We start from the raw sequence: 24235 nt of genomic DNA on the forward strand, positions 1-24235 counted from the left end.
GCGCTCATACAGGTGTCATGAAATGCTCCACAGCGGTCTGTGTATCTGATCATGTATCTGCCTACCCGGACTACATGCAGGCAGCATGTTCCGCATGTTCCAACCCCACTTACAGTAGTGACAAATGTATTCTGGATCAGTGCTCAGCAGGTTACACTGTTGGCCAAGCCAGCGTGAGCCAAGCTGGCAGCGGTTGTGACCTACATTCTCACATGCCGGGCGACGTTTTTAATCCTGGAGGGAGGTGTTGTGTTGTCCGGGCAGGTCACCATGGAGCAGCGTGGTGACTCAGCGGGCCGGAGGCGGGATGTAAAGTATCTGCCGCCGGGTTCGACGCCAGGTCACCTGCTCTTTCAAAGGTCGTCTAATTTTAGTCCGGATTAGTTCCTTTCATTTAGCAGTGAGCAGTAACATATTTAACACCAGTAAGGCTCCAGTTTAATCCCATTTTCCATTCATATAAAAGCAAACAAGCTTCACTTTATTCTAGCTGGCTCTGATCCCTCAACTCTTTACGTTGTTCTGTTGACTTTTTAATGTCGGTGTTATGTTAAGTAGCTTTTTTTGTCCCTTTTTGTGAGCATGCACCAAAACAAGTCTCTAATCGGGTTCATACTTGTATTTTGGGTTTCAACTACAACATGTTTACATGCAAAAGATGCTTTCCTTTTCTCATTCGGGCTGTGCTGCAGCGCCTCTTTTCACCCTCCTTCGGAAACGCTGAAACGCTGTTTGACCTCCTGACCCTCCTCCAATCCAACCAAACTCTTTGGACTCTGCTCCAGCTCGGCTCTAACTAGCTTTGTTTGAGGGTGTGCCAAACTAGCCGTGGTGACATCACCATGTTACGGAAGAAAGGGCGGGACTTCAATAAAGGCGTTTCAGGCGCCGTGTTTCTGAGGGGGAGAGGAAGGGTTTTGTAACTTTGCAGACCTTTTACATGCACAAAAAACTACAAAAAAAGGCTCTCTCGATATCATGCAGTGCAGTTCAGTTCACCCTCAACTATGATCTTTGTGACAGTGCCAGCAACAACTGAACATAAAGGTAGAACTTGTGGCATCTCTGATATTTTTGCTCAGTTATTCCCAGCTGGAGTCCGTCTGTCTGTCTGTCTGTCTGTCTGTCTGTCTTTGTGGTTTTAATCATCTTAATTTAGTTCAGGTCAGTAATAAGTGTTATGAGACGGTGTTGACAGTGTCCCTGACTGACACACAGAATATGTTCTCCATGTTTTTACTCATAAATCTGGAACTGAACTCATGAAACTGACTCACGTTTAAAACTGGAGACGTGACGTTGTCACTTCTGCTTTTCCTGCTGTCGCACTCGGAGGATGTTTTTGTTCTCATAGACTTAAAGTGTTATACGCTCTGCTGTGACTGGGATCAGGTGGGCTTCTATATGTGTGTTTGATTACTTATTAAGTCTTCATTCTGTCATTTTGCTAATCTTTTTTTCTGTGTCTGTTTGTGTGACTTTAGGACGTCTGTGAGGACATCTCGGACCATGTGGAGCAGATTCATGCTCTGTTGGAGACCGAGTTCTCCCTGAAACTGCTGTCCTACTCCGTCAACATCATCGTTGACATCAGGTGAGTCCTCACAACACAACGGTCAGGGTTTCTTGTTTCTGTTTATTAGTCTAATGTGGATCAATGAATCTCCTTCACTTCTCTATTTTGGTTTTTGGTTTAATACATTATTGATGTGTGTGCAATGCAAAGAGAGCACCACAATCAATAGCTGAAAGGTACACAACACTAAGGGATCTTAAGCATGACGACCCCCCACCCACACCAGAAAAAAGAAAACAATAAATAAATAAATAAAATAAATAAATATTTTATTTTATTTATTTTATTTATTTTATTTTATTTATTTTATTTATTTTATTTATTTTATTTATTTCATTTATTTTATTTATTTTAGTTTTACATTTTAATTTATGTATACTTTTGTTTTTATTTAAAAAATAATTAAATAAATATATTTGTATATTTATCTACAGATGGATGGATAAATAAATAAATAAATAAATAAAATAAAATAAATACATATAAAAATAGATAAATATACAAATATATTTATTTAATTATTTTTTAAATAAAAACAAAAGTATACATAAATTAAAATGTAAAAATAATAAATAAATAAATAGATGAATAAATAAATATAGATATAGATATATATAGAACAATTTAAATGTAAAAAAAAGATATAAAAATAAATAAATAAAGAGAAAAAATCCCAAACAAAATAAAACTGACCATGAAGACACCGTAAAAAAAATCACAAGTCTATCACAGTCTACGAGTCATGCACCGTACATTTAGAGGATTATCTCACCAAGAAGATTAAAACTCTGACTGGGAATGCATGCTAATAACATTTTTAATAAGTGCACTCACTTATAAGTTATGAAATGATATCTTTCTGCTCTCAAAGAAAAGTCATGAAATATGGAATGAATACATAAACCAACAAATTATAAAATAAAGAGTGAGACAGGAGATCCATTAAACTGCACCCACTCAGGTTTGATATGTAATTGATTTGTTAATATTAAATGTGGACGAGCTGTCTGGTAAAGCTGGTGTTGTTGTGTCTGGTGTGGTTCAGGACGGTGCAGCTGCTGTGGCACCAGCTCCGAGTCTCCGTTCTGGTCCTGAAGGAGCGTCTGCTGCAGGGCTTACAGGACTCCAACGGAAACTACACCCGCCAGACCGACATCCTGCAGGCCTTCAGCCAGGACCAGCACCAGGTAATGCAATAGTTCTATATCAGTTTACTGTCCACTGTGGTGGAGTTTAGACTTCTTTGATATTAACGTGATGAATTCTGCTCCAGACTCGCCTGGACGCTCTGACGGAGGTGGACGACTGCGGTCAGCTGACTATTCGCTGCAGCCAGGACTACTTCTCTCTGGACTGTGGCATCACCGCCTTCGAGTTGAGCGACTACAGCCCCGGTGACGAGCCCGAGACCCGGGAATCTGAGCCAGACGGCGAGGACCCCTCCCAGGAGCTCGATCAAGCTCAAGACCCTAATCCAGAACCGGGGCCAGAAGAGAGCGAAGGATCCCGCCTCTCAAACCACCAACTCCATAACAGTTTACCTGAACTCGCCACGCTCGCCGACTCAACAAACCACAACCATTCTCCGTCAATGTTACCCACAATGCAATGTGGCATGTCCAACCAAAGTGAAAGTGCGAAGCGGCCTCTGCAGGGCGTGAGCCACAGCACCGAAGTGTCGCCCACGCAGCCGTCACTTCCCAAGAGAGCCGCTCTGTTCTCAGACGGAGGAACCAGGCTGGAGGACTCCAGGGGAGGTCTGGGGAAGGTCAGCCTGCTCTCTGGGCTCCAGTTCCAGGCCGAGCTCAGTCGGAGCACCCCTTCTCTCATGGATCCTCCAGACCGCTCCAAGTTCTGGTTGGAGCTGGACTCGGTTTATCCAGAAAACGTTTCCCAGTCCTACGAGAGTCTGCAGGTTGGTTTTCTCTACTTCTCTTTTATTTGTTTCACGTAAAATATACGTTAAATATATTCACAAACTTTTGTTGATTCCATTTTCAACTATCAGGTCATGAACGGGCGCAACCTCCAGAGAAACCATGTGAGCTCCAGACGCTCTCAGGGGAGCGTCCAGAGACCGCTAACCGACCCGAGGAGCTCATCTGGGGCCAGACCGACCGCCGACGCCCCCCTGCCTCTCCAAGACCCGGCGTCTCAGGATGAAATAGCAGAACAAATGGAGAGGACGCGGAGGGAGACACATGCACACAGTGAGGGGGAGTCTGACTCCTCGTTGCCCTCCCCCATGAGGGAGCAGTTCCTCTCCTCAGACCAGGAGGCATCCGGAGAGGAGTCCGACCCCCGACCGCGTCACGGCAAGACGGCGGTCTGGATCATGAAGCGCCAGGGCCAGAAGGTGAGGCTTTATACGATTCATCGAGGAGGGAAGTTTGGAGAGTTGAGGTTTCGTTCAAAGTGTGTTTTTGTGTGAATTAATGTGAGACAGATACAGAAACTCATTCAGAATTCAGACAGTAGAAACATTTTACAAACTTCGTCTGCATTACAATTTACAAGTGACCACGTCAGGGGCCTCATTTATAAACCGTAGGATCCATCACAAGCATATCCAGGCACACAGAAGACAAAATGACGATTTATAAAACTGTGTGCACGGTCTTATAAATCACAATCAACCTGGAAATGTGCACTTAATGTTCTGCCTACAATTATCCATAAATGGTCAATGCAAATCACTGATGAATATTGATATAGATATATAGATATTGAAAATGTTTATTTCCTTGCCTCAGGTTTCTTCCCGAGCCAGCCCAGACAGAGAGCACTGGTACGGGTCAGAGGAGTTCCTGGCTCTCCCCGCTCAGCTCCGGAAGACGGAGATGCTCGCTATGAAGCTGGAAAGTCTGACTCACTCCATCCCGCTGGTTAGTCCACAGTTTAGATTCACTTTCTTATGTCTGCATCTGATCAGAAACATATAAAAACAATAACAAGACCACGACCATTGATGTTTGTGTTGATTCTTTAACGTTGTCCTGCAGAGGTCCGGTGGCTGTGACTCTACCCAGGAGGCTCTGCAGGATGTGGATGACTGGGAACTGACGGAGCTCAATCAAGACTGGGACGTAGGGGAGAGCGGGGACAACATGAGCAGCGTAGGGGAGAGCGGGGACGACATGCCTTCTGTTCTTCCGCCGCTGGTATATCACAGCATTTATCATTTAAAGCTTTTGACTCCATAAATACTGAATATATTCTCATGGCGTCCTCTTGTCCCCCTTCAGCGTCCTTACAGACGAAACCTGGTCAGCCGCTTTAGCTCCACCTCCTCCAGCGATATCGCTCCCTCATTGGACGAAAGCATCGAGTCCGGTCCACTGAGTGACCTGCAGTCTGAAGACGACGAAGGACGGAGGTCTGCGGACCGCCGCCTGCAGCTGACGGCGCCCCCGGTGGACATGCGTGGAGGTGCGTCCCTGGTGCACCAGCTGCTGGAGGACATTCAGAGTCAGGACAACGACCCCGCCATCTGGAAGAAGATCGAGGTATGGACGGCAGTCCTGTCTCTCTGTCTGTGTCCTCGCTTTTATATGTCTGCTAGTGTTTTGATGTTTTTCTCTCCCGAAGAAACTTGTTTTCCCTTCTGACACTAGTGGTTTTTATTTCAAGTGAGGAACCCTTTCTCTGCTGCAAACAACAAGCCCTCCAAACTACATGACAAATGATGTTGTTTGGAAAAATATTTATTTAAATTCATTCGAACATTCGCTGTCAAGGTCAAAAGAAACCGACGTTGACCGTTGGTAGGAACCAGGCGGCAACCTCCGGGTCTCAGAAGTGTCTTAAACCTGCATTCTCTCTAACAGCCAGCAGGGGAAGACTCCTCTGGTTGCTAAAAGAAGTCTGGTTGTATAGAAGTCTATGAGAAAATGAGCCTACTTCTCTCTTGATTTATTACCTCAGTAAACATTGTAAACATGAGTTTATGGTCGCTAGTTTCAAGTCTTTAGGTCGGGGCTACCTTGTCATTGACAGGTCGCTACCACGGCGTTGTCCGGTCTGGTAGTTGTTCGCGTTTTCGTCTTTGAACATTAACCCTTTCAAAGTGTGTCATAAAAGCTAATTATAACATTTTGGTCGCCTAAAAATGTCTTATTCAGCGTTCGAGCTCCACCCTCTTATGTCACTTCTGGTTCCAAAAAAACAAGATGATGACGGCCAAAAACCAAAGATGGCCAAAATGTTGAATTCAAGGCTTCAACACCATAGTCCACAAACCAATGGGTGACGTCACGGTGACAACAACCATTTCTTATATAGAGTCTATGGTAGGAACCAGGATGCTGGCAGCGGTCGTACGCCCATCCTGCCACCTCAACCTCTTCTGGTTCGTCCACCTAAGAGCACTGGACCTCCAACACGGCCGTCAGAAGGTGAAACTTCCATAACTAAACACCTGTATTAGCTGCTTTAGCATGTTTCTGCAGCAGAACCACGAGACAGATCCCTGCACTTTGATTCTGACAGAGGACGACGAGTCGAAACCAGAATCGCCACAACACACCGGGTGCTTCTCTCCCTTCACTGCAGCCGCCTTGATGGATTGGAGGGCTGGTATCGGATCGTCCCGTGGCCCCGTTAATTCATCACCTCCCTTCTAAAGGTCACGTTTGATTGGCAGGCGGATTATTGATGAGGCTGCCCGGTGAACTAATCAGTCATATCTGTCATATTGAATATGGCGAAATGTCAATAGCTCTGGGGATTCGTTCTCCTCGTGGCCGCTCGTTTAATTAGCGCTATAAAGAAGCTCCGCCGCCTCCTCTAATTTTTTTTATTGTTTTATTTTATTCAGGTTTATTTCACTCTCTCTCTCCTTTTACTGCCTTAATATTCTCATTCAGAATATTCTTTACTCCCCCGGCAACATTTTACTTTGCCGCTGTAACATCCCGGTTTCCCCTCGGGGATCAATGAAGTTCAGCGTATCTGTCTTATCTGGCGTTAGCCGGGTCACGAGCCCAGCGACAGAATCACAGCGCTGTAATAAGATTATCAGTGAGGACGGCGAGGACACGCCACGATCAATCTGTGGATCCGTGAGGGGGGACGTCCTTGGAACTGGGGACCAGTGACCCGGAAGGTCGTCAGTTTGATCCCCCTCATCGAACCGCGTCCTCCAGATTCTCAATTAAAATCAGATCGGCCACATTAATATTCATAATTAATGATGATTTGACTGATGAAATGTCAAAGCTGTCCCCTGCTCTCCCTCTCTCCCTCTCTCTCTCTCTCTCTCTCTCTGTGTCCTTTCATATTGAGGACATATGTTGAACCTTTTTGAGGTTGACAAACGGAAGTCGACTGTTTATATCATAAATATCATATTTGGGATATTTTCCCACCCCAGATTTTTTTTACGGCTCCACCTTTCCAATAAGTAAGAGATAAAACGTTTTGAGGTGTCCTGATGTATGAACGTAATGGAGCGAACTGAGATGAATCCATTATTTATTAAAATATCAAAGCACCTTATTCCGTCTCGATGATACCAACTTACACAAGGAAACCAAACGGTATGAATTCTTTTATGTAGAAATGATTTTATACAACATATTTTGCGTCTTTTGGGATTTTTCGGATCTCTACTAGAAGTATAAATAAAGTGTTGTTTCTAATGATGACAAGTTAACAAATTAAAATTGAATATTGTAGATGAGATTATGGTTTATACTTTAAAACTCAAATTTAAAGAACATTATAAAATAATTATTTGCATCCGAACCTTTAATCTTACTGCTGTTTTCATCACAAATATAAAATCAATGTAAGACATATTCATTCTCTGGGTTTATACCTGCTTACACCTTCTTATTACTGATTATTATTATTAATTTAAAGCTATAGAGATGAAACACTTACTCACATTTTCTCTCTTTCTTTTTATTATTTTTAAATATTGTAAATTCTGCACATGTACAAGACATGCATTTGCATTTTTCATCCATGTCACCTGCGACATAAAGTGATCATAATACATCACAATAAGATAATAGTAATTTATAGTCTTTTCCTCGTCTGTACAATCAGACGTGGCGTCTGGCAGCGTGAGGCGTCGCCAGCTGCAGAACCAGCTCTGGGTACCGACTACAAGCTGTAAAAGCAGCGTCTCTGATTAGTCGGATGCTGGTAGAAATTTTTGCACTCGCCCTCGTGGCGTGCCCCGAACGCCTCAGACACAATAAGTATCTATAATCCGCGGCACATTCAGGGCCCTGTGCAGCTTCCCCTGAATCATTCAGAGCCCCTCTGGCACTGTGTTTCAGCTCTGTGCTCGTGTGAGCTCCGGTACAATGCCAACATGGAAAGTATTGAGTCTGGAGTTGATATATAAACGGATGCAGGTTTCAGATACGGAGTGTCTCAGCTGACAACACTCTTTAATTGCTCGGTTGTTAAATATTTATTCCCAAAGGATTACAGAAAAACACACAGACCAAAAAAAACCTCCTAAAATATGAAACAAAACGCATAAAACGAGCATGAATGATGCTCTGCTGGCTCACACATGACACCTCGTGTTAACCACACACACACACACACACTCGTCGCTCCTCTCTGCTCCTGGGTAATTAGCTGATTAGCTGCTTAATTAGCAGCATGTAATCATGGCGATGGATGAGCTGCCTAATTGAGGAAGTGAAGAGAGGAGAAGAAGAGTCTCAGTGTGGAGGATGACATTCAGAGAGTCTCCACTGAATACAGCAGAGTAGAATAAAACAGAGCGATCCGTCCAGGGGAGGAGAGAGGCGCTGGAAAGATCACTGCTGAAGCAGAAATGAATCAAATCTGTCCAGGAAGTGTCGTCTCCTCGGGGGGGGAGAAGGACTCGGTCGTGTTTGTTGTCGGAGTCGAGTGGATTTGATTATAGAGGAGAGAATCTCATATCTGAACTTTACGGGAGAGGAATTCTGTTACGTTTACTGTCAGTAGAATAAATCAGGAGAGGTGCAGACGTCCAGGTTCATGTTCATGTTAGTGTAAGTTTGGAGCGTTATTTAACCTCCTTCCTGACCAGCTAGTGTGACATGGTTGGTACCGATGGATTCATCAGGTTTTATAGTTTCATATGATACCAGTATCTTGACTGTAGCTTTAAAACTGAGCCCGCCACAAACTCCGTCATATCGATTGTGTTAATGCGTTAAAGGAATTAGTGCCGTTAAAAAGAATTTGCATTAACGTGTTTTAATCACGTTAACTTTGACAGCCCTAATATTTAGTTTTAGTTTGTTTTTGTGAGGGCTAGGTATAATGTCTAAAAAGTATGTAGCTACATTTAACATTTAATCTTCGCGCTACTTTTGTGAAGCAATTGCGTCATAGCACCATCTCCTCTAGTCTAGATTATCTGGATTTCAATTCATCAAGACTTTTTTCTGTTTTTTGATTCTCCGTTCTCCGTCGAGGCACGCGAGAAAAAGTTTTCTTCAAGAATTCAAGGTAACACGGGGTGAATCATTAATATACAAATGGCCATTCGGGGGTGAATTATTCCTTTAAATAGATATATTTCTTTGATCAACATGAAAAACATCAAACCAAAACAAACTTTTTCTTGTAACTGCTTCCACAACTATTCTGTGGACCTAACACGACCTTGACAGCACACAGGACGCAGCTGATTGGTTAGAGCTAAATAACTTTGTAAAACATAATCATCAACATCTATTCAGTAGTCAGTATTTCTTGTTTTTTTTACCTTTCCTGTCTGTTTCTTAGTTCTTCATGCTGCCTTTGCTGTTGGACATGAATATTTTATCCAAGACTTTTCCTCTCCCTCTTTTGACCTTGACCTCCTCATCATCCCCCCTCGCATAATCTGTGTCCACATCACGTAAAGTCCACAGCTTGTTTCATGAAATTTTATGAGACCGACGCAGGAAATATACATACTCCGAACCCAAAAGTTCCTAATTGAGCTGTGTGGGATGTGGCTCCTGAAGTGCATCCTGAAAACAAAACTGAAGAAGAAAGAAGCAGCAGACGGAGAAAGAGTCCGTCGGTTAGATAAGTGTCCCTACACGTCATGTGATCACATTGTATATGTGCTGTCTGGGCCGGCGTCGGCGTCCTCAGTGTGAGGTGTCTGTGTGTTTGGCGGCTCTGCGGCACGCCGGCCTATCTGCGAGCAGTGGGAGACAGACAGACAACAGACTCGGATCAACACTCGTCTGATTGGCCCGGCGGGGGGGCAGGGACGCCCACCGACAGCAGAGAGGATAGGAAAATAAGAGAGAGACGAAGGAGGAGGAGGAGGAGGGTGTTATTCTCTTCTTCTGTGTTTCTATAGATAAACAGGTTAAGGACGAGGTAAAGCAGGTTGAGATGCAGAAAGTACGTTTGTTTGCAGACAGCTGCGTCCAAAACTCTGAGTTTAGATGGTGAAAAGATGGTGGTTTGGGTTCAAATAACTTCAGAAATGGTGTTAAATACGGAAGTTAAGTGACAAATAAATCAATGTTGACTTCTGGTTTCAGACAGGACATGAACAGCAGTCTCCTGGGTGAAATTTAGGTATTTTTTGACCCACCTATCCTCCTCTCTACGCGGCATTTCTCACTCTTTATACTTCCTTTATACTAATTAGTCGATTATTTTTCGTAGGTATAGCTACGAACGGTGTATGAGAACTGCCTGATTCACGATGATACTACTACTAAAAGGTGATAGCAATTAAAAAGACTTGAGCAATGCTCCTATAAAACACAGATTTCACCATGTCTCAGGGGTTTTAGAAGACAGATAAAGATCATTATTTAAGTAAACTCCTCGTTACCCGCCAAAATATCTTCTTGTTCTTCGGGGTTTTACGGCAGCTGGCATCCTTTGTGTCCTGCTGCCTCCTTCAGGTTTTACCCGCCAAAATATCTGCCTGCTTTGTTGATCAAGAATACACAGAAAGTGAAAGCAAAGTGGAAAATTACGTTTCCAACGTCATCGCCTACGCCTACAATGTGTCCTCCTGTTGAGTGAAAATGCACCGGTATGTTTACGTATTGTTTTATTCTGTTATCCACGTAGCCCATAGACATCTAAAAGGTACGTTGTTCAGCACCGCAAAAGCTCCGGCATCATCTGCCGCCATTTTCACATGTTTGAATAGCGGCCGTGGACCGCTACGTAGCCAAGATGACGACAATTGAGTGTGAAAAGTGTCCAGCGTTCTACACTCAACGATCTGACTGTTTTGAGTACAACATCCGGGTACTTCGACTGCACTGCATTTTGCCGTACTTCACCGTGTGAACGCACTTATGAAAATAGTAAGTGTAAGTACAGACACACTGTTCGTCTTTACCCGCCTCAATTTCTCGCGACGAATCCCCGATCGGTAATGCACATGTGCAACTCTCAATAGAGATGAGAAGGAAGCGAGATGACTCACTCCTTAGCTAATAACATCATCAGCTCTGGAAAAAACTATTTGAGTTTAATTCTTTTTACCAATACTAGATTTACTAGCCCAACGTGGCGTTTTACTTGCCCCAGGCGATCCTCATCGCTGAGCCCCGTAAGATAAAGTGGCGTCCATATTTTCACAATGATGTCAGCTGCGGGTCTATATCTGACTTGAAGCAAACATCAAAAAACAGTTCGCTGCTAAAAGAAGAAGACACTGATTAAAACAAGTTGAGACTTTTTCAATGCAAGTCGGATATAGTGACGAGTTGCAGTGAGTAAACGGTGAAGAGAGAAGACAGGTCAGTGTGGTTTGTGTGTAGATGATGCACATATGAATATGTTAAACATAGTGGGAGCTTTGGAGACGACTCTTTCCCCACGGCAACAGACAGCTGGTGGTGGAGGGGTCTCCCAGGGACGATCTCAGGGACGCAGTCAGGTGTGACGGGCGGCCTTGTCTCTCTCTCTCTGTCTTTCTTTTTCTTTCCCTCCATCTCTCATCTTTTTATCACTCTCTTCTTTCTTCCTCCCTTCCTTCCTTCCTACTACGGATTTTCATCAGAAGCAAGTTCAAGAAATTAATTAAATAAAAACCAGGAATAAAAAGAAGCAGGAAATATAAAAGTGTTCGTCCACATTTCACACACAAAAATCAGGTTCCATGTTTTCTATTAAAAATAATTTTAATGAATTTCTAATCAAACTTTCTTCCCCTGGAGTTCTTTGGTTTGGTGTGAAACCTTCACGTAGTTAAACCAATAACTTCAGCTGCCTGCCTGCGTGATGTGGAAATTATACGTCTCGCCTCAATCCTCCTGAAAAAAGTTAGTGGAACTCTTCATCATATTAAAATGTTGGTTCTGGTCTTTACCTTCACCAGCCGCCTCAAACATCCAAAAGCTGTTTGCATTTCCCATCAAACCCAACAGATTCTGTGAGCCTCAAGCGTGATAACAGGGTCTTTGTCAGGTCATGTGTATGAATTGGACAGCAGACATATTTGACTTGTCTTAGACTCTTAGTGGTCAACCAGGTTGGGATCTCATAGATCGATGTTTTTAGTCTCATCAGCACAAATAAATGACAACAAACCGGCTTAAAAAGAAAATAAGAGCAGCACAAAGTCAGAAGGATTCGTCATCATTAGAAAATAGCTGCATATAGGACCATATGTGTCCGTTCCCATGTTGATAAGAATATTAAATACTTGACGAATCTCCCTTTAAGGTTCATTTTGAACAGATAAAAAACTAATTAATTAATTTGCGATCAATTGCGATTAACTATTTTACAGCCCTAAAATGTACTTAAAGTACCAAAAGCAAATGCTCTCATTATACTATATATACAATAAACTATATATTATATGATTGGATCATAATTATTGATGCATTAATGTGTTCATCACTTTAACGTGGAGTTTATTTTAATTACTTCATATCCTGCTGGGTAGATTAACTGTTCCTTCCCTTTGCTTTCCTCTCCTTTCCTTTCTGTGTCTTTCCTTTACTTTCCTTTCCTTTCCTCTCTTTCCTTTCCCTTCTGTTCCTTTCCTTTCCTCTCCTTTCCTTTCTCTTCCTTTCCTTTCCTTTCCTTTCCTTCCCTTCCCTCTCCTTTCTCTTCCTTTCCTTTCCTTTCCTTTCTTTTCCTTTCTGTGTCTTTCCTTTCCTTCCCTTCCCTTCCCTTCCCTTTCCTTTTCCTTTACCTTCCTCTCCTTTCCTTTCCTTCCCTTCCCTTCCCTTCCCTTTCCTTTCCCTTTACCTTCCTCTCCTTTCCTTTCCTTCCCTTCCCTTCCTCACCTCCTTGCTTCCCCATTCTTTTGTTTTTCTAATTCCTCTCCTCTCCTCATTCCTTTCCGCTTATTGTCTTCCCTTCCCCTCCTTTAATCTCCTCTCCTCTCCTCTTCCTCCAACACTCCCCCTCTCTTCTTTTTCCTCTTCTCCTCCTCTCGTCTCATCGATCCTATCAATATCAATATATGATTGGATTATAATCATTGATGCATTAATGTTTAGCTGGTAAATGTGGAGCTCATTGTAATTACTGCTGGGTACTTTAACTATATTAATATATCATCATTTATTAGTTGATTTTATTAATAATCTGAATCTGCAAAGTAACTTCAGTTATCAGATAGATGTAGTAGAAAGTACCTCACAGAGTACTTTAGTAAATGTATTTAGTTACTTTTGGTAAGTAACTAAATGATAGTATTTCATGTGAACGTGTAACATGAACGATCGGTGCATTGAGCTGCAGTGTTTCCTCAGATGATAAGACGATGAGCGATCACCACCGCTACTTCCTGCCGTTCTCTCCTCTCATTGTGTTTGTCGACCTCTCGGCCGAGACGTATTAATCATCGAAGCCGAACGCGGTCTGTCGGGAGTTTGAGTCCGAAGCGATCAGCGTCGTCCTTCAGAAAGCGCCGTCAGCTGAACGGTAATGATCCGGCGGTGAAGAGCCGAACCACGGGAGGAAGAGATGAAGCGCATATCAGAGGATGGGATCAGGCGTCTCGGCTCCCAGCAGGCCGTTCGGCCCCTCCGGAGACGCACTGGTTTAGAGACATCAAAGCGTCCGTAAGCAGCCCAGTGCATGCTGGTCGATATCCGAACTAACACAACGCCGCTGTTCACGCCTACATCCTCCTCTTCCTCCTCTCTATCCTCCTCTTTCTCTCTCCTCTTCTCGTGTTTAACCTCTCTTCTGATGTTCTCATGTTCTCACACTCTTCATCGTTCCTCTCATTTGCTCTCAATCTCTTCACCTTCACTCCTTCATCCTTCATGCTCTCATCTTTCCTTTCCTTTCCTCTAACCTTCCCTTTCCATTTCTCTTTTTTCTTCCTCTCTCTCTTTTAATTTCTTTTCCTTAAATTTTCCTTTCCTTCCTCCCTTCCTTCGCTCCTTTAATCTGCTTTTCATCCTTGCTTCTTCCTTTTCTCCAATCTTCTTTCCTTAACTTGTTTCATTTACTTTTTCCTATATTCCCTCTTCTAATCTTTCCTTTCCTTGTCTTGCCTTTCCTTTCCTTTCCTCTGGTCCCATCTCCTCTCTTCTTCCCTTCCCTTCCATGAATCTCCTTTCCTTTCCTCCCTTCCTCCTCTTCTTTAATCTGCTTGTCATCCTTTCCTTTCTTACTTGTTTAATTTCTTCTAATCTTACCTTTCCTTTTCTTCTTCCCTTCCCCACCTCCTTGCTTTTTGTGTCATTTCCTTTCCTTTGTTTTCCTTTCCATTCTTTTACACGTCTTCCTTCCTTCCCTTCCTTGAATCTCCTTTCCTTTCCTTTCCTTCCTTCTCTTCTTTATTTTTGCGTTTTCATCTTTTCATCTTCTTTCTTTTGTTTCCTTTCCTCTAGTCTCCTTTCCTTTACTTCCCTCTTCTCTCATCTAATCTTTCCTTTTCTTTCCTCTGGTCCCATCTCCTTTCCTCTGTCCTTCCCCTCCTTTAATCTCCTTTCCTTGCCTTTCCTCCCTTCCTCCTCTCCTTTAATCTGCTTTTCATCCCTGCATTTCTTTCTCCTTTAATTTATTCAGAATTTGCCTTTCCTTTTCTTCTTTCCTTTCCATCCCTTCCTCACCTCCTTGCTTTCCATTCCTTTTGTTTTCCTCTTTCCTTTCTCTAGTTGTCTTTCCTTTCCTTCCATCTCCTCTCTTCTTTCCTTTCCCTCCTTTTAATCTCCTCCTCTCTTCCTCTCCTCCTCTCGTCTCATCGATACTTTTGATTTCCATCTCTCCTCCATAACGAGCGGCTGAGAGATGGACGGAGTCATATTGATGTTTTTTCTCTCATTTTTTTAAGGGTCACGGTTGTAATTAACATACCGCCGCTCAATCGGTCAAGGTTTCAGTCTCACACACGCTTTATAGACGTACACAAACACACATAGGATGCACACACACGGGTTTTATCATTACAGGCGAGCAGACACACCTCTCCCCATATGAAGACGCTCTCACACACACGTACAGATTCGATACAGCGATTTGTAGGCGAGGTGAAAGGATGGATGCACACATGTGGCAAGTCATTTCCATCAGATTTACCTTCTCGCCGCCGCCGCCTCCTTCACTCCGCCATTAGTTTTCTAGATAGCTCTCGGTGAGAGATATGAAAACAACGGCGGATGTATAAAATATCAGGATTGTCTTCTTGATGATCTGCAGTCACAGTTACACTTGTTATTCAGACCAGATGTTTGAGGTCCGACCGGAAGGAATGAATTCCGGCGCTCACGTCGCTGTACGTCTTCAGTTTTATGTAAATCACCTCTCCGTGTCTCTCCGTGTCTCTTTGTGCTGCTGGATTGTTTCCAGACTACATCAGATTCAGGTTGCGGCTCCTCGCTGACCTTTGTGTGGTTTGTGTTCTCAGTGGACGACTCTCAGCCTGCAGGGCTCCGACCCAAACTGCACACTGCTGCAATATACACTTTATTTACTTTACTTTATTTTAAAGGTTTGTAAAACCACCCCTACAAGATTTAACAAGATTTAATTTAATAAATACAAATAAACAAGTATGTGTTTTAACTCCGTAGTTCGTCATTATGTGCTGATTCAATATCATTCAACCATTTCATCTTATTTTATATTATTTGATCAGTACATGAAAGGTACAATGTGGAACATTTTGGGGGATCTAGTAGCAGAAATGGAATATAATATTCATAACTATGTTTTCATTAGTGTAAAATCACCTGAAACTAAGAATCGTTGTGTTTTCGTTAGCTGAGAATGAGTCCTTCATATCTACATAGGGAGCGTGTCCTCTTCACTTAAAGGGCCCATGTTATGCTAATTTTCAGTTTCATTCTTGTATTTTACGTTCTGACTAGAACATGTTTACATGCTGTAATGTTAAAAAAAACTTTATTTTCCTCATACTGTCTGCCTGAATATACCTGTATTTACCCTCTGTCTGAAACGCTCCGTTTTAGTGCATTTCAACGGAATGCATCGGAATTGCGTTGCTAAGCAACAGCTCGGATTCATGTTTACTTCCTGTCAGTTGATTGTCATTCACATACACTGCAACCGGAAATAAACTGGGACACTTTTAGAATGTTTATGTTTAAAACTGTAAAATGGTCTAAACATTGTAGATTTGTGACATCACAATGGGACAAAAATCCATCGAAGACAGCTTGTTTCAAAGGCGCAGTGTCTGAATACTGGCTGTCTGTATTTCTCCATGGATTAAGCATTTTGATACTTACACAGTATTTATATATCACTTCAGCCAGCTTTATAATAAAAAAGACGTGAAAACAATCTCACTTTTTACAATATGGGACCTTTAAGCTTTGTTTATGCTCGCGTGAGACACCGTGGCGCGGGCCTCCGTAGATGGCGTGCGCTCAACAAGCATGCACAGAGGCGTTTATGCTCAGCGTTTTCGTTCGCTGCAATATGCTCCGAAACGCCAGGAGGCGTCCAAACTAAATATTGTGTTGATAAGCGAAAAGTTAACGAGCGGTACTGGAGAGGAGAGTAGGTTGCCTGGCAACAGTGGTAAACACTAAACACCGACGTACGTACCATCAAACATTGCGTTTGTGTTCTGTAATTATTACTGTCGTTTACCTCCAAGTCTAAATGACTTCCTGTCTCTCAGTGCTTCCCCTCGGGGCGCCACAGAGAGAGACACCTTATTTTAGCTTCTCCAAGTATTTAATATCATGTGACTGTCCCTGTGGTCACGTGACTGGCCCTGCGGTCACATGACTGTCCCTGCGGTCTCTCAATGAACAGTCGTAGAGACGTCTATGCAGGCCAACCAGCTCGGCCAGTCTTCCCTCGAGGGCGTCCGTGTTGAAATGAAAAGCGCAGCACGTACAGTCGGTGCGTCGTTACTAAAATTCAGAGGTATACGACAAACCGCCACAATAACTTGCGGAGCCTTCGCGCACCAGGCTTTACTCCTTTAGTCCTGCATGCTGCTGTCAGTGAAGAACTTAACATTGTGCACAGACGCAGAACCTCCTGCTCCCGTTCAACATCTTTAATCTGTCTCCTCTCTTTTGTTTTGTCTCTTAAATAAATTGAAACACTTTATCTGATCTTCTCTAAACTCCTCCTTTCACCTCCACCTCCCTTTCTTCTTCTTCTTCTTCACCTCCATCTCTCTGTCATGACTGCAGCTTCTCACTCCTCCTTTAAGCCGTCTCCTCCTCAGGAGTCAAGTGGATTTAACGGCACAAATCAATACTGGATCAGACACTATTTCTCCTCATCTTCTCGTGATTCCTCCAACATTTTAACACCAAAAAGAAATGTTACCTCACGTGTTGCTCTTTTAACGTGATTTAAGCTTTTCCTAAGAGTCTTTTTGAGTCGTTTTAGTGACTTTCAGGTGGAGACGTTTCAGTTTCTGAGCTCATGAATCCTCCTCTCAGCCAGTAGATGGCAGTAGCTGTCCACCGAGCAACGAGCGCTCTTCTTCTCTCCCTCTCTCTCTCTGTTTCTTCTTCTTCTCTCATTGAAGGGCAACCTGCCAGCGATGGAGACACACATGTTCAACTCTCTGGTGTCATTTATACCACTCTATCCATTTCTCTTTCATCCTGGCTTCATCTCTTCATCTCAGTGTCTCATCCTTCTTCCCCTTTCTTTCTCTCAGTCTTGTTTTCGTCTTCTTGTTATCTCTCCACCCTCCATCTCTTTCCTTTGCGTGAGTGTCTTTTTCTACCTTTCTACTACTTTGCTTTTCCTCCCATTTCATCCTCTTTTAGTAGCTGCTTTTCCTCTAATTGTTTTCCCATCTCTTCCCATCTCATCCATGGGATCATTGTTTTATGTGTAAGGAAACATCAGGCTTGACTTAAACGTTGCTTTCCTAATTTTGTAAAACAAATAAATACATTGATATACATTTACTGAATTATTTATTATTAAAATAAGAAATACAAACACCAGGAACCCGTTTTAATGCAGCACCAAACTGGTCAAAACTTAAACAGGAATTAAGATTCCAGTATATAATGTATAAAGTATATAAACAAAACATAGAATTGAATTGAATAGGTCGGCCCCATTGTCACCGATATCTGACGCGGTATCAGTACATCCCTACTCTTATTTCCTCCACTCTTCCTTTCAGTATTCAGTATTTCTCCCCCCTGTCTTTGCGTCTAACTATCTCTTGTATTTTTTCTTTGACTCTCGTCTTTCATCATCTATTTTTCAGTCTTCTTCTCTTTTTATTCTTTTGTCTGTGTTTCAATTTTTTGCGATCTTCCCCTGCTCTCTCTCTGGCTCCATCTTCCCCTCTGTATCCCTCCGTATTTATCCTAATGTGTGTTTACCTGTTACGTCCTGCGGGTCTCGTTTTTTGTTCTCGTTCTGTCCTTGAATTAATTCATCTGGAATCAGCTCTGAAACACCGTCCAGCCTCTCCTCCTCTCCTCCTCTCCTCCTCTCCTCCTCCTCTCTTTCTCTCCCTGTTGAATGCCATTACCTGTTGGATTTCCTTCTCACCTTGTTTTTTTGTTTTCCCTTCAACTGCGTTCCTTTTTCATACTCATCCTCTCCGTCCTCTGCAGTGTTTTCTGTGTTGTTTTGATGTGACTCCAGCAGGCAACAGTGTTTATTCATGCTGCGGTTATTATTATTTTATTTTTATTTTTATTTTTTAAATCATCTCTCTCTCTCTCTCTCGTCCCCAGTGTTTCGTGCAACAGTTGGACGGGTTCATCTCGTGGCTGCAGGAGGCGCTGGACAGCACCGAGAACTGGACGCAGCCCAGACAGGATCTGGACAGCCTGAGGGTGTACCTGGACACACACCTGGTGAGATCACACACACACACACACATTTGTCTGTTCTTTTATACTCGCGAGGACCCTCATCAACATAATACATTCCCTCACCCCTTCCGAAAGCCTTTAGTTCTTACCTCAACCTTAAAACCAAGTCTTAACCCCGAAGCAGCCCGTTGAAGACGTGAGGACAAAACTGTTCTCACCCTCTCTAAAAACACACCCTGTCAAAGCTCATGTACATTTAGGTATAAATGTACATGAGTGCTGTGTACAATCACAATGCACTGAACTCATATTTGCATACATGCATATGGATGTGTTCATGTGCCACACACACACACACACACACACACACGCACACACGCACACACACACACACACACACACACACACACACACACACACACACACACACGCACACACACACACCTCTGTGTGCCAGTTTCCCCTGCTACTCTCGCCTGTATGAAACCCGGTCTCCCACAATATTACGTTCCCATACAACCAAACTGCATCAACAAAAAACTACTAATAATCTTTTAAGGAAATGTATTTTCTCCTGGATTACGGTCGCAGTTTTAAACAGTTTTAAACACGTGATTAAAATTGTAAATGTAAACAAAACACAACAGAAACACAACAAAACTACCTGGTTAGGTTTAGTCATCACAGGACACGAACAGCGATCTCCTGGGTGGAAAGTCCAGTGTTTATTTGACCCATCCACCACCCCTCCCTTTATTACCTCCGCCAAAGCCAAAGGCCTAAGAAGGAGGTTATGTTTTCACCACCGTTGGTTTGTCTGTCTGTTAACAGGATTACTCAAAAAGTTCACGCTGGATTTGAATGACATTTTTTGGAGGGGTGGGTTGTGGCACAATGAACGATCCATTCAATTTTGGTGGCGATCCGGATCATGATCTGGATTCAGGAATGTTTTCAAGTATTCCGATCAGCCTGAGCATTAAAGACCACAGGGTATAACACAGCGCAGTGTAGCTGATGACGGGTGACCCCGCCTCCTTCTTCGAGCAGAGAGATACATGTGTGGATGTTTGTACGGGAGCTGCTGGTCGTCCGCGGTGAGAAAGAACAAAGCGATACATGACGGGATGAGAGACAACGTAGTGTAACGTTATACAGACATAACAAGGCTGCTGAATGAGAGACGCATCCGCCGATACGTTACACGGAAACACACTGTGTTAATAATAAGCCGACCACCTCACGGTACCGCCAGCTGGGAGCTGTGATCTGTTTTTACAGTCACGCGTTGGCGGAGGTCTGCGCTCTCCGAGAAAACACAGGAAAATAGGGTCCAGGTTGAAAGATTACCCTTTAATGCCGATCTCCTGATCGCATCCTTAAAGATAACTCGTCATTTCAACTTCACGTAGCAGACGTTCCTCGTCTATTGCGGAGCTTTCCAAGCGAGCGACAGGAATAAATAGAAACAAAGCGTCTGACCTAAGTTCAGTGGTTCTCTGCAGCGCAGCACGCCCAGAACACTCCAATAGAAAAAACAATGCAATCAAACGGATTTTGACGCCGACGCTCTCTCTCGTCTCATTCAGTCAGGACATCGTAATCTCATCGAGACACTCAGTCTCATCTCCAGAGAGAACTGACACAACTTGGTGACCACAAAGTAAGTTTGTGTGATGAACCTTGTATATTTTCAGTAAGTTGTCAAAGGTCAGTGGTTCCTGCGTCCTGCAGCTACAGAGCGACGATGACGATGATGATGATGGTGATGATGGTGATGATGATGATGATGATGATAGAATAACACTGAGCTGAGGGACGAACACAGACTGACTCCCATTTCATCTCCCCTGCTTTCATCCTGATTTCTCTTCTTTTGTTCCAATTTGTTTTCATCTGCATCTCTTTCTCTCTCCCTCCGTCTGTTTCTCCGTCTCTGCTCTGCCTCTCGTTCTCCTGCCATTTTATCTGTTTATTTTCTCACCATCTGCTCTCCGTTGTTTTTATTTTTTCTCCCCTTTCTTTCTTTTTTCTTTCTTTTTTATCTCTCTGTCTCTCTCTCCATTTGTTTATTCTACTAAAAAAAAACGAAATCAAATAACTGTCCCTGTGTTTCTCTAATTTACACACATCCTCTAAAACAACGCAGCGCCTATAGATCAGTGAGTGCTGCATCACCGTGTGTCAACACACACACACACACACACACACACACACACACACACACACACACGGATGAGAAGCACTTTGGCGATTACTCACTCTCTTTATGGCAAACATATGGGCTTCACACACACACACACACACACACACGCACTCATCAAAAATGCATTCAAGAGTACAAGGAAATGAGACATGAACACACAGACATCACGTATGAATGTAAAAAACAACTGATGCACACACACACTAACACTAAGACAAACAAACAGATTGTATTTGCATAGATGTGTACAAATGCAAACATACATGCACAACAGCAGGCATGTGTTTCAGGCGCGCGTACACACACACACACACACACACACACACACACACACACAGAGGTGTTATTTGCATACATTTGCATGTTCCTAGACAGATTTCCAAATCAGCATCTCCGTATCCGTCCCTGAAGAACGGCATCATGCACACGGATCCACACACATCTAGATATGTATTTCTGCTGTGTGTGTGTGTGTGTGTGTGTGTGTGTGTGTGTGTGTGTTTGTTTGTTTGTTTGTTGGTTTGTTTACACGTGTTGACTTTGTTGTGGGTGCCAGCAGTGCTAACGTTAGCGGCGGTTAGCTTCAATTAGAATTGCCGGCTCTTAATTGGCGGCGTCTCGTTAAATAAAGCAGAAAGAGGATGAAAAGGCATCGCTAATAGGACTTTGAACTGCTACGCTGTTGATAGCGTGTTAGCTAACCGACTCCGTGTTTGTGTGTCTGTGTCGATAGTCACACTCACACTTTGTAGTTATTAGTGTCTGTTTGGGTGTGTAATTGTGTGTGTGTGTGTGTTTTGTTGATTACTGTAGAGAGCCAGGTTTTCTCTTCTTCTTTCTTGTTATCTCTCTCTCTCCAAACCTGTCTCTGACAGAATGTGTTTATACATTTTACTCGTCTTTGCCGAAGACATGTTTGAGCTGACTAGATTATGATCACTGGTAATGGTTCTCATCTTTATACTACTATTAAAGTCATAGCGGACTACAACACTGTGGCTGAGGTTAAAGGTTCACTATACGATATCCAGAGCATTAAAGTAGCAGCAAACAACGATTGTCTGGGTAAGGATCTAGAGGAGTGATGTCTACCTGAGCAGAGAATGAAGTCTCTCTCCCTCTGTGTGTGTTGTAATCAGAGCTTCTCTGTGCTTTTGTTGACATCACCGGCCGGCCGCACATGCCCTTTAGTGCATGTTAGTGCATGTGAGCGTGCATGGCTAGTGCACCTCTCATAGGGGGGTTACAGCTGATAACACCGTCCTGACTGACGGCGTCGTAGCGGAAGCGTAGCACCCCCCCTCCGGTCCCCCCTCAGTCTAACACTGTTAGATCTGTCAACAGTGTCGACGTTGTTTTCACTTTTAGCCCGAGCCACCGGCTCAGCCGTCGCCATGTTGAGAGACGTGTCGTGGCAATAGAAATGCTCGCGTTTAGCATCATAAAGGAAACTTTCTTTCTTATCGCCCATGGTGATGTCCTCTATTAGCTTGTCTTTACAAACGTTAAAGTCTGTCACTGAGTGACTGACTTGAGTGATGAAGTTTCATGATTAGTTGGTTGAGTGTTGGAATTTCCTCATCGGTCGTTGCTTTTTCAAAATGTAAAGGCGGGAACAGTCCGTTGAGCAAATGAGTGCGCACGTCTGGCTCACGAAACATGGACCGAGCTGTCAAACTAGGCGATGTAGTTCTAAAATGATTCAGCAGAGGCATCATCGCCCATTTCTCTCTTCAAATGTTTTCAGAAGTAGATTTTTGTGGATTGTTTAGACGGAATAACAGAAAGTTTACGAGCAGGCCGCCATGTTGTTTCCTGTTTGAAACCGCAAGTGGAAAAACAGGAACCAATCAGGTGCATTCAAAGATCGGGTACGTCACTGCTTGATCGGCCGTTTGAGCGGAGCAACGAGTATCCTCGCCAGACTTTTTGGATTTAACATTAAACATGACCACTGACTATTTGTGTAACAATTTAGCACATCCAGACATTTACTCGCTTTTGACCGAGTCTTGTTTTTATCACCAAAAGATTTTTTAAGTTACTGTCACATATGACAAAGAAAAGCAGCAAATCCTCACATTTGAGAAGCTGAAACCAGAGAATATTTGTTTTTTTGCTTGAAAAATGAATGAAATGTTGAGTCGATTATCTAAATAGTTGCCGTTGTTGTTCAGCTTTGCACAAATATAATGTTTGATTTTTAAAAAAGATTCTTATTCCTGAAACAGCTGCTCGATGTAGTCTTTATCAAACAACCAGGAGGAAATAGTGCATTTGTTGGGGACTATTTTCAGCGGCGGATTAATCTACATGTGGTGCTCTTCTCTGATTATTGGGATTTGTTGACAATAAGAAAACTATAATGTCTCCAGAGGGTTGCTCTTTGTTATATTCCGTCTCTTATCTGATTTTTGTCTTTCTTTCCTTCTGTCTCTCTCTTTGTTTTTATTTCTCTCTCACATACTCACACACTCTGTTGCTCTCTCTCTCTTTCTCTATATTGCTTTCTCCTACACACACACACACACACACACACACACGTAAACACACAAACACATAAACACACAAACACACACACAGCTCCAGGGCAGCAGTGGGTGGAGTGGAGCTGCTCTCCCAATTGAATATTTGGTCCAGCTGGCGTGTTCGTGTGTGTGTGTCTATATATGTGTGTGTGTGTGTGCGAGTGTGTCTATATGTGTGTTTTAGGGCGCGTGGAGCGAATAAGCACAGGTCTTTCCGGAACCCCGGGGAGATCAGTGTGGCGAGAGGATGCTAACACACACACACACACACACACACACACACACACACACACACAGGCTGCTCTTTGTAAGGCGCTGAGAGATGGCGGCCAATGAAAGGCCTATTGATTGGGTCTGATGGGCGATCCAGGCCTTTGAATCCCATTACCAGCAGCAACACACTATTGGTGGCAACATGAGGGGGAGAGAGGGAGAGATAAAGAGGTGTGAGAGGTGTGAGAGGGCTGCGACTACCTCCACACCAAATCTGGTAATGCAGATTATGTGTGAAAACGAGCGGTGTATCGATACGTTTTTACAACGATACGATACGGAGCACTTTCCATGGTTCCGATATGATTCAAGGACGATATCTGGTTCATCTAGAGCGATACCATACGATTCAATGACTTAAAATCAATATAGTAACGGTTTTTTTTGCCAAAACTTCAATCAGTGTGACTGTAAAATAAATAGCTGATACTGGACAGTGCAGGTCAGAATTCCTCAAAGTTTGTCTTTTAAGGGA

The 24235-nt window shown here is 43.2% G+C and overlaps 1 protein-coding gene across 2 annotated transcripts in view; it reads left to right on the top strand.

Moving 5' to 3' along the window:
* Nucleotides 1-24235, top strand: part of akap6 (A kinase (PRKA) anchor protein 6) — a 187565-nt gene that overhangs the window by 18059 nt on the left and 145271 nt on the right. For both annotated transcript variants that reach the window (XM_037796614.1, XM_037796615.1), the window contains exons 3-10: nt 1485-1594; nt 2622-2763; nt 2850-3491; nt 3585-3932; nt 4330-4461; nt 4579-4737; nt 4822-5082; nt 18673-18795. In XM_037796614.1, coding sequence (XP_037652542.1) covers nt 1485-1594; nt 2622-2763; nt 2850-3491; nt 3585-3932; nt 4330-4461; nt 4579-4737; nt 4822-5082; nt 18673-18795 — 1917 coding nt within the window. The remainder of the gene's footprint in view (nt 1-1484; nt 1595-2621; nt 2764-2849; nt 3492-3584; nt 3933-4329; nt 4462-4578; nt 4738-4821; nt 5083-18672; nt 18796-24235) is intronic.

The sequence above is a fragment of the Sebastes umbrosus genome, chromosome 16 (genome assembly GCF_015220745.1).
Source record: "Sebastes umbrosus isolate fSebUmb1 chromosome 16, fSebUmb1.pri, whole genome shotgun sequence".
NCBI lineage: Eukaryota > Metazoa > Chordata > Actinopteri > Perciformes > Sebastidae > Sebastes > Sebastes umbrosus.